Raw genomic sequence first — 11221 nt, 5'->3', positions numbered from 1 at the left:
CCACGCGAGCCGGGCGCCTCGGGGGCGCGCGCGGGGGGTGGTGCCCCTCCCCCCGCAGGCCGGGCGCTCGTCCGCGGCCTGTGCCGCCCTCCCATCCCCCCACTCGCCCCGCTGCACCCCAAAGCCGGGCTTCGGGGGCTCACGGTGGCGCTCGCACCCGGTGGAAAGGGAGCGCGAGGCGGGGACGTGCCGGGGCGGACGGCGCCTCCGCGGGCCCCGCGGCCCCTCGGCGTGTCTTTTGTGTTTGTACACACCGCGAAAGGCGGCGGGAGGAAGGGGCGGGCGGCGCGCGGGGGAGGAGCGAGCGCGCGCCAGCGAACGAGCGCGCGGGGGGAGGGGTGGTGGGGCGGGGCGCGCGGGGGGGCCTGGGCGGGGCCGAGCCTTCCCTCCATTGTGTGTGATTGGCTGGCGCGCAGCGCTGGGCGGGGCGGCGTGTGTAGGGGGTAGCCTCGGTGTCAGCCATCTTTCAATTGTGTTCGCAGCCGTCGCCGCGCCGCCGCCGCTCTCTAACGCCAGCGCCGCCTCTCGCCGAGCTCCAGCCGAAGGAGAAGGGGGGTAAGTTTCTCCGTCTGCCCGCGTTCCCGGAGCCGGCCCGGTCCGCCGTCGGTTTCGTAGCGGGCCGCGGAGGGCACCCACAGTCCCTCGGGCTCGACCCGCAAACTTTTTGGCGCAGAGAAACGGAGATGGGGAGCGAGTTTTCCTCTCCCTCGGGCGGCGGCGGCGGCTCCCCCGTCTCCGCCTCAGCCCAGCGGCGACACCGCCGCGGTGCCGAGCCTGCTCGCCCTCCCGCGCTGTGGGTTCCCCTTTCTTCGGTGAAATCCCGCCCGCCGCCCCTTCCCGGGACCCCAGACCTTCACCATGTCCCGCGCGAGCCCCTCAACTGCCGCCTGCGGGTCCCGGGCCGCAGTTTTTTCGGGCGCGAAATGGGTAAAATCGCCGCCGCTTCCCACCCCGGGCTAACTCGCTTTTTGCTGCCTCCCCACAGTTGTGGCTGAGCTTCACCATCTTGTCTCTCTTCTCTGGTCACCGACCATATTTTTCCCCCCCGTTTCTCTCTTCCCCATTTTAAAATGGAAGGAAGAAAAGATTTTAAGAACATTTTTTTTGCCTTTTTTGGAGAAAAAGAAACTTGATGCATATGAAATTCAAAATAACAAAAAAGAACTTTTGCATTTTTGTGGCGAGCGGCACGTGGCAGGGGATGGGGTATTTTCGAACGATTTGCTGTTTGTCTGGTTGGAAGGGAATCGGATACGTTTTGCAATTGTTTCCATTTTGTGCTAGTCTTGGGGAGCCGAGTCGCCTGCTGCCAGCGCGGGGCGCCGGGGCTGAGACGGGCAGGTCGGGTACCCGGTACCCAGGGACCCGGGGGAGGCAAAACCAAAAGTTTATGTGGTGCTGGGGTGGGCCGGGCTGTCGGTGTCGAGCGCTAATTAAGCTTGGGTGCGGGGCAGTCGGCTTCCATAGCGAAGCCCGGGAGGACGGGCTTTGTGGAATGCTCACTGGCAATAGCTGTTGTTCTTGTCTTTCGAGACGCCTTTTTATCAACATAACCGTAAAGATACAAACCTCAAGAATGTTTTTAGATATTTACAGCAATCCAACTGCCAAGCGCGGGGGGGGGGCGCGAATGGGGAGGGGGGTGAAACCTTTTTCTAATTTTTTTTTTACTGTAATTTGACTCGACCTTTTCTGTGGTTTGGCTTCGTTCATTTGACTTTGTTTGTGATCGAATGTTTGCAGGCGTTTCTAATTTCTACTTTAATTAAAGAAATTGAATCAAAACCTATTGGAGTGGTCTCGCTGGTTTTGGCCGTTTGTCGCTTGGAATTTGCATTATGAATATTAATGCTGACAATTTTTTCTAGTTTAAGTCATATTTGGGTAGTAGACCTGATCCGCGCCCTTTCAGATTAATTATATAACAGCTTTTTTTCTCCTCTATACTGATTAGTTGGGGGGTGGGGGGCTTCAGGCAGGAAAATGTGTATATTTCAGTTGGATATAATGGTTTTGTTTTTTTTTTTAAATGCTAGTAGGTAAGTAAGGAGGTGCCCATACCATGGCTCGTACTAAGCAGACTGCCCGTAAATCCACCGGTGGTAAAGCACCCAGGAAACAACTGGCTACAAAAGCCGCTCGCAAGAGTGCGCCCTCTACTGGAGGGGTGAAGAAACCTCATCGTTACAGGTATTTTTGAAAGGGGTAGGGAAAAAAAGTGTCTTAACAGTATGTCCATGCACTTGAACAAGAAGATGGGTAGGTAACAGTCGTACTTTTTGCTTTGGGTAAAAGATATTTCTCCGTCTTAAATATTTACTACCGCTAGTATATGTATTTATATGCATGTTTGTTTATGGATACGTGTAACTTGGTATCAGGTTTTATTGATAAAATTTTGAAGCTGTAATCCGATCTAAAGTCTAAAGGGACCCAGTACCCAACTGATAATAGGACACTATTAACTAGCCATTATTAAATTTTTTAACTAGTAAATGGTTACTTTTGTGTATACTATGAACACATATATTTTATATACGTAAATGATTTTGTGTATATGTTGTATATATAATGTGTGTGTGTGTACAAACGCACACATTTTTCCTAGGTTGCCCCTCATCACTTATAAAGTAACAACTTGCCTTAGGGAGACCAGTAAAGTCCCCATTGATCATAGTTAGTTACTTGGTGGTTTTTTTCCTCCTTTATTACCTCATTTCCTTTTGATGTAAGCACTGTTGTTAAGGACATCTACCATTAGAGGGCGCAAGTTGCCCAAATTTGCATAAACAGATTTTACAGTGAAGAGCTCATACAGTAGAAGAAATATTTGGGGGTTAAAAAAAATAGGGCAGTGACTTAATTTTAGAAAGTTTTCTTCCATGTGGAAGAAACAATGTGAAATCAAGTTTTCAAACTTAATCATAACTGAGGATAGAATAGTGAGGAACGAATACAGCTGTGTCAAGTGAACTGTAGTAAATTATATGGGCTAAATCTTTTAGGACATTAAATCTAAGGCACAGATGCGGCAAAGGAAAGTGACACTTAAACACGGGAGCCTCTCAGCCATCTTTATTGCCAGCCTAACAGCAAAGATGTTCTCGTCTTGTTTTTTTAACGGCAGGGCTCCAGCTAACCTGCGCTTGCCTGAAACTCATTATGTAGATGAGGCTGGTATCGAGCCTCCCCAGTGCTGCAAGCATACAGTACCATGTTCAGCTCAAAGTTGTGTAATATTTAGCTCAGATGTGTGTGTGTACAGGTAAAAATGAATGTAGGGCTTGATTAACTGCCTTTTCTTTTTTTATTTTTAAAAGTGATCTTTCTCTTAAAAGAATTAAATATTCAGATCATAAAAGTGATCGTGAAATTCAGTACTGAAGACTAGTTGAGCAGTTCATTCTTTGAAAATTTGCTGAATTACTGCTTTTCTGTGTGTCATATGCTGATTTAGTAACAACTTCTTTAATATTATCTTTTGAAGGCCTGGTACTGTGGCACTCCGTGAAATCAGACGCTATCAGAAATCCACTGAACTTCTGATCCGCAAACTCCCCTTCCAGCGTCTGGTGCGAGAAATTGCTCAGGACTTCAAAACAGATCTGCGCTTCCAGAGTGCGGCTATTGGTGCTTTGCAGGTAAACTGATGGGTGGAGAAAACCCTTGTTCTTGTTATGATTTGTATCAAAAGCAATTACACATCTTTTTTGTTTTTGTGTAACTTTATTGTTATAAGCCTACGAGGTAGGCTATGAGGTGTGATTCACTGTTGATGAAATTTAAAGGTTAAATGGTTCAAGGTAGCTGGGTAGTCGTGGCCTTTAATCCCAGCTCTTGAGAAGCTGAGGGAGATTGATCTTTGTGTTCAAGGCTAGCCTGGTCTACACAGTGAGTTCCAGGACAGCCAGGGTTACACATAGAAAACCTGTTTTGAGAAACCTAAATAAATGGTTCAAGGTTATGCACATAAAAATTAAAACCCTAATTTGATTCTAAAGCCTGACACAGTTATGGCATTTAATTTTTTAAGCATTGCATTAAAAACCATGCTTAACTCTAGCTTGGTTTATGGATGCTGCGGGACATTAGGATAGAGAACTAGAATTCTATTTATTGTCACTTTGGTCATTAGTGACAAAGAAATGTCTTCACGGATGTAAAGAAGCTAATTAGGATGTAGTTTAATATCTAAATAGAGTAGGCAGTGTTCAAGAATTCTACATTCCAGGTGGGTCTGTAAAGTAACATGGACTGAACACTAGGTTGAAAGGGTACTGTAGAGTTCAAATTAAATAGGAAGCATGGTGTGAATTTAACCTTAGTTCTAATGTTAGGGCCAGTGTTCTGGAGATAGTTGTGTATAAAATACTTTGGACAGGATTAAAATGGGAAGTTAACACAAAAATACTTGACAAATGCATAGATATAATTAACCTTGTTTCTCAAAATAAGATGAACAACAGCACGCTGGGCGCTACTGCGCGTCACCATTGGAGGATTTTCAGGGTTGCTGTCCTAGCTTTTGCTTTATATATGATAGATGATGGTTTCCACTCCGGCATATAATTGGTTGAACTGTTTCTGTGGTTAGGCTAAGCTTCATTTGATTGGTCAATTCCAGGAATAGGCATCCATTAAATTCATGGTAGATTAAATGACTGAAATTTCAACTACCAAAATCCCCCCCTACTGTTCCTTAGAATTTTATTTATATTTTAATAGCTGCTTATAAATTCTCTCTAAAAAAAAAAAAACAAATTCTCTGAACAAATCACAATTTCTAAGAACCCTAAAAGGACTAATGGCTTTGGGTTTTTTTGTTTACTGTTAGTAGACTGTGTCTAACACATCACTCTACTTGGAAGTACAGCCTTTATTATTATTATTATCATCATCATCGTCATCCTTACATGCCGATAATAAAGCTTTTTCAGTTGAAATCATTAAACATGTTGGTGGGAGAACGCTTGTCTTTTTAAATTAATTCACGTGTAAATGTCCATTGTCAATATTATTCGGTTTCATAGTTTCCAGTAAATGATTTTAAGCAAAATGTGCAATTTTTTTTTAGTGTCCTCTGATTTTTGAGTGGACTTTTTTTTTATTTAGGTTTATTCTGAAATAATAGCCAGCTGTATAGTTGAGGGTGACCTTGAACTTTACTTCTCCAGCACTTACCTGAAGACTGGGATTACAGGCATGCTCTACCATGCCTGCTTTATGTGGTGCTTGAGATCAAATCCAAAACCTTGTACATAATAGGCAAACTGCACACACGCACGTGCGTGCGGGGCTTCTCTGGCTGACCTCCCAAGGGCTGGGATAAAGGTGTTCACCTCCACTGCCCAGCTAGCCAAGCGCTCTTAACCAGTCACGACCCCAGCTCAAAAGAGGGATCTTGCTGGAGGTGGTGGCCTTTATCATCCAGCACTGGGGAGGTAGAAGCAGTTGAGTCTCTGAAGTTCTAGGCCAGCCAAAACTATGCAGAGTGAGACCCTTTCGTAAGATAACTAGGTTTATCTTCCTTCTAAGTTTTTCATGTGTGTATGTGTTCGTGCATGCTTGTAGATTAGTTGTAAGATTATAGCTCCGAAAGTGTTAGAGATGCTACATAGTAGTCCTGTTCTTTATCTGTATATGCAAGGCCCTAGTACCACAAGACAAAAAGTCTGGTTGAAGTAGGATCTAGAAGCAGATAGGATTCAAAACATCACTTTAATCTGTGATGACTCAACCTTTATAATTCCAGCACATGAGAGCCCGAGGCAAGGGTGTTGATACAAATTCAAGGCCAGCCTGGGCTATACCCGTGAAACCTTGTCTCTTAAAAACAAGTTACTCTATTTTTGGCATTAGAATTATACAGTTTAAGCTGGGCATGATGGGGCTTGTTGGTCTGTAATTCTAACACTCATGAATAGTTCCAGGAGGGTTATTAGTCAGCATCAGGGTGGACTACATAGCTAGTTCAAGACTAACCTGGAATAATACATATTGTCATTCTGTCTTTTAAAAAGAAGAAATAAGAGAGTAAGACAGGCAAATATTTTGAGTTTGAGTCTAGCCTGGTCTACATAGGAAGTTCGTGGTAGCCAGGGCTATAAAGAGAAACCCTGTCTCAAAATAAGATTCCAGGACAGGCTCCAAAGCTACAGAAAAAACCCTATCTCGAAAAAACAAAAGGATTGTAGGCACTGGAAAGATGGCCTCGGTGGTTAAAAGCTGTTTTTCCTTTATTTCCCATCTACATCAGGCAGCTCACAGCCACCTGTAACTCCAGTTCCAGGGGATCTAATGCTCTTCCTTTTCAGCTTTTGGGGGCACTGGCATGAATGCATGGGTGTGAAGCAGGTACAAGCAGGCTCCCCACACGCCCACACATAACAAATTAATCTTTTTAAAACTGCATCATTAACTTTTAAAAATAGCTTCTCTGTCACCCTTCCCCAACATTCCAAGATCCCTAAAACTGGATGACTTCAAATCCTATGTATTACTTGGGTGGTGTTGCTTTCGTGCACTGCACAGTGCTTTATAGCTTAGACACAGTAGCGTTACAGTGGTAAAGGAGGCGGGACAGAGCAGTGTACTTCTGTTTTGCAGTCTGAAATGGAGCTTGAGTCTAGGGTCTTCCGCTTCACTGAATTCTGCCCTGGTTAGCAGTAAAGGAAGCTAGGCTGGGAGTTGTGGGGATGACTACACAACTAACGGGAAGGAATATAAATAGTTCCTAGAGGTAGATATGGGGAATTGGGAATTGGCCGATGGAATGCTTAGCTTTTACCCTAAATGTCAGGGAACTTGAACTAAAATGTTTGTATATTAAGAATGGACAGTTTTTGAAACGAGTCAGGTCGTAAATGTATTCAGTGTTATAGATTAGCTGTGTGTAGTAGTGTACACTTTTAATCCCAGCACTCAGGAAGCAGAGGCAGGCAGATCTCTTGAGTTTGAGGTCAGCCTGGTCTTCAAAATGAGTTTCTTGACAGCTGGGGCTACACAGAGAAATAGCCTGAGAAAACAATAGAAAATGTTATAAATTAATGTCATAACGTGCTTTATCTTATTTTGATACAGGGTCTCATTGTTTAGACCTGGCTGGCCTAGAAGTCAGATTTCCTGCTCTGGGCTCTCTTTACAAGTTTAGTGCTAAAGGGATTTGGGAGCATTTGGTAAAAAGAATTGGGAATATATGTGTGTTGTGAGTTCAGTAATCTTCCAGAATTCACAACTCTTAGAAGCAAATAGTCTCAGAAACCTGACACCTCTTTAATTCCTGGAAGTTTGTGCTACCCTTCAGAGCATTCATCCTAATGCTGAGTTAAACAAGATAGACTGATTTCTTACTGAGAAACTTCTTTTGGTTTCTACATTGTAAATTCCTGAGAGCAGGCCACAGTGTTGTACTTAGCTCACTGTTATTATTTTTTGCAATTGTGCATGTGTACATGAAAGTCAGGACAAGTTGGAGGATTTGATTTTCTACCATGTAGGCTTCCAAGAATCAAATTCAGAGTGTCAGGTTTGCCAACAAGCCAGTACCCACTAAGCCATCCCACTAGCCCACTTTCTAGACTTTTTACTTCACTTGTAGAACAGCCCAAGAATGAGTTTCTAAACAGTAAAGATTTTGGTTTGGAATATATAAGATATGAGTGAGTTATACAGAAAAGAGTTGAGGGGCGGTGCCATACTGTGAATCATGCTTATCCCCAGAACAGATCTGGTTTTTGAGACAGGGTTTCTGTTGTATAACAGAGCTCTGGCTTTCCTGGAACTCACTCTGTGGCCTTGAACTCACAGAAATCCACCTGCCTCTGTTTCCCAAGTACTGGGACTGAAGGTGTGCACCACCACCTGGCTTCCCAGAACAGATTTTTGTTACTGTTTTTGAGGCAGGGCCTTGCTAAGTTGTCCAGGCTAGATTTGAACATGTGATCTCCTGCCTCAGCCTCAAAAGTAGGTAGAAGCCTGAACTAGTAGGCCCAGCTGGAGATTTAATTAGGGTTAGGTATAAAAAGCAAACCAGCAAAACTGAACATCTATATGGGATGTTCAGCATTACATAGAATGAGATCTCTTAGCAAATTAACTGAAGGATAGTTAAAGCTGACTGATACATAATAGGGCCAATATGATTGTCAAGTAACTGGAGTATAACTTAATTACCAAGAACATATTCCTCCAGGGAGGCAGATTTTTATAGAAGTGGGGTACTAAGGATTCCTTAAAGGATGAAAGTAGGGGCTGAAGAGAAAGCTTGGTTAAGTGCTTATCTTGCAAACATGAAAGGCCTGAGTTCAATCTCTAACATCCATGTAAAAAGCTGTCCGTGGTGGTAGATGCTTTTAAATACTGACAGTAAGTGGAGGTCAGAGGAGAGGGGAGCAGAGAAAATGTATAGTGCAACTATAAAACAATAAAAAAGAAGCATACAAAATAAAGGATAGAGAAAATAAAGCACTCGGCCTAAATTTAAATGTGTGTGTGTGTGTGTTGCTAACGGGCTCAACGGATAGCCTGCCTAACCTGGTTGGCTAGTCCCAGATTTCCGAGACAGACCTTGTCTCAAAAAACAAAGTTGAGACTGGAAAGATGGTTCAATCATTAAAGTGCTCCTCATACACGAGTGATGACCTGGGTTCAGATCCCCAGTACACGCTGAAAGAGGGACATGGTGTCTATGATCTCAGTGCTGGGGAATTGGAGATAGGCAGATCCTTAGAACTTGCTGACTTGCCAGCCTAGCTGAATTGGAGGACTCCAGCTTCAATAAGAAGCTATGTCTCGAAAAATAATGTAAGAGCTGACTAAGGCACCAGTGTCTATCTCTGCCTGATGCATGCAGGCAAGTGGCTCTTGAGGGAACAGTACCTAAGGTTGATCTCTGGTACACACAAACCTTCCCGCCCAAATCCATACATAAAGGACAAAAGTATGAATGTGCTCCAATGACAGAGGACTTGCTTAGTATACACAAAGCCCTCTTCAGCACAGTAATTTGTAAAAATTTTCTGTGAGTATATTTTGTGTTTAGCCATATTCCTCTTCACTTCCTTTGTTTTTGTTTGTTTTGTTTTTTTGAGACAGGGTTTCTCTAGTTTTGGAGTCTGTCCTGGAACTCGCTCTTGTAGACCAGGATGGCCTCGAACTCACAGAGATCCGCCTGCCTCTGCCTCTGCCTCCCAAGTGCTGGCATGAGCCACCACCGCCTGATATTTGTTAGTATTTATGAAGTATTCTTGTTGTGGGGAAGTATTGGTGAAAGGGGTTGCCACTAGGCTGCACTGTACTCCCGATTCTACCCTAGGAACCCTAGAAACATCTTTCAAAATGAAGCTATTTGTGTGTGTGTGAGAATGTGAATGCTAATATGCCATTCAAAGGATAACCTGCAGTAGTTTGTTGGCTGCTTCCATCATGTGGATCCCAGAGAACAAATAATGCCAGCATTTGTGAGTTGTAGGCTTTGGGTTCTCTCTTCCTTATCACATTACATGACAAGTGTCAATGAATGGTTCGTATTGCTAGCAAGTTTTAGGTGGTAGGATGAATAAGAAAATACCCTGGGGAATCTTACAGTGAAATAGGGCGGGGGGGGGGGCAGTGGGTAGAGACAGGATCAGCATTCTAGAGGGCACAAAATGTCATTGCGCATTAAGGTTTTAGAAGAAAGTACTTTGGAGCTGGTTAAACAGATAAAAGTAAACCAGTCTGTGCTGTATTCTGGAACCATTAAGTACTCTTGTAGAACTGAAAAAAGGACAAACTGGGTGGTGGCCGCGCACACCTTTAATTCCAGCACTTGGGACAGGAGGCAGAGGGAGGTAAATCTTTTGAGTTTGAGGCCAGCCTAGTCTACAGAGTAAGTACCAGGACAATTCTACAAAGCTATGGAGAAACCCTGCCTCGAAAAACGAGAGAAAGAGAGAGAAAATAAAAGAACAAAGAGCAAGGTACTGAGTTTAGTCCTCACTCAGCACTACAAAGTATAAACAAGAGGTAGATGGGATCATATGTGCTAGGGACTTGTTCTCTGAATTGCAGCTGCCATGGTGTCCCTACTGAAGAGATGCTGGGCTGTATACAATCCCCTTGTAAGGCGGGAATGTTAGAATTGGTTTCTTTGACATGTCTTGGTGCTTTGGGTAGTTTTGGTAGATTTTTTTTTTTTAGTGTGAACATTTGATTATATTTAAGTTTTGATTAAAAAGTAAGTTTTTAAAGGGTTTTACTATATAAGTGTTGGAAACAATAGTAATTTTTCTTTATTGTTGTTGCAGGAGGCAAGTGAGGCCTATCTGGTTGGCCTTTTTGAAGATACCAACCTGTGTGCTATCCATGCCAAACGTGTAACAATTATGCCAAAAGATATCCAGCTAGCACGCCGCATACGCGGAGAACGTGCTTAAGAGTCCACTATGAGGGGGGAAACATTTCATTCTCAAAAAAATTTTTTTCCTCTTCTTCCTGTTATCAGTAGTTCTGAATGTTAGATATTTTTTCCATGGGGTCAAAAGGTACCTAAGTATATGATTGCGAGTGGAAAAATAGGGGACAGAAATCAGGTATTGGCAGTTTTTCCATTTTCATTTGTGTGTGAATTTTTAATATAAATGCAAGATGTAAAGCATTAATGCAAGCAAAATGTTTCAGTGAACACATTTCAACAGTTCAACTTTATAAAAATTATAAATAAACCTGTTAAAATTTTCTGGACAATGCCAGCATTTGGATTTTTTTAAAATAAGTAAATTTCTTATTGACGGCAACTAAATGGTGTTTGTAGCATTTTTATCATACAGTAGATTCCATCATTCACTATACTTTTCTAACTGAGTTGTCCTACATGCAAGTACATGTTTTTAATGTTGTCTGTCTTCTGTGCTGTTCCTGTAAGTTTGCTATTAAAATACATTAAACTATACCTGCTTTTGGTCTTTATTATTAACCTTACAGATACAAATTTAATATCTAGGGATTTGCTATATCACCTTATGTCTGAGACAGAACTCTGAGAGCCCAGGTATACACCTTTAATCCCAACACTTGGGAGGCAGAGGCAGTTGGATCTCTTTGAGTTTGAAGCCAGCCTGGTCTGCAAATTGAGTTCCAGACAGCCAAAGCTACACAGAAAAACTGTCTCCAAAAACGTACTATACCCCCCCCCCCAAAAAAAAAAAGCTTGAGAGACATAGAAAAAGTAACTGGAGCGCCT

General features: G+C 43.2%; 1 protein-coding gene across 2 annotated transcripts; it reads left to right on the top strand.

The window, feature by feature from the left end:
• The first annotated feature begins 439 nt into the window (after window positions 1-439).
• LOC121435807 (histone H3.3A) lies at window positions 440-10930 on the top strand. 2 transcript variants are annotated; one of them, XM_041635261.1, is made up of 4 exons: window positions 440-555; window positions 2040-2190; window positions 3488-3641; window positions 10287-10930. In XM_041635261.1, exons 2-4 carry the CDS (start codon window positions 2063-2065, stop codon window positions 10413-10415), a joined length of 411 nt encoding a protein of 136 aa, XP_041491195.1. In that variant the 5' UTR covers window positions 440-555; window positions 2040-2062; the 3' UTR covers window positions 10416-10930. The 2 variants fall into 2 exon arrangements, with proteins under 2 accessions (XP_041491195.1, XP_041491194.1); XM_041635260.1 differs by having other exon boundaries at window positions 441-555; window positions 2037-2190.
• The last annotated feature ends 291 nt before the right edge of the window (window positions 10931-11221 follow it).

Source organism: Microtus oregoni, unplaced genomic scaffold, assembly GCF_018167655.1.
Source record: "Microtus oregoni isolate MIOR12 unplaced genomic scaffold, Mior012 000047F_ref0000412, whole genome shotgun sequence".
NCBI classification, from domain to species: Eukaryota; Metazoa; Chordata; class Mammalia; order Rodentia; family Cricetidae; genus Microtus; species Microtus oregoni.
Note: the sequence above shows the minus strand (reverse complement) of the source record. Positions and strands in the feature narration are given on the sequence as shown.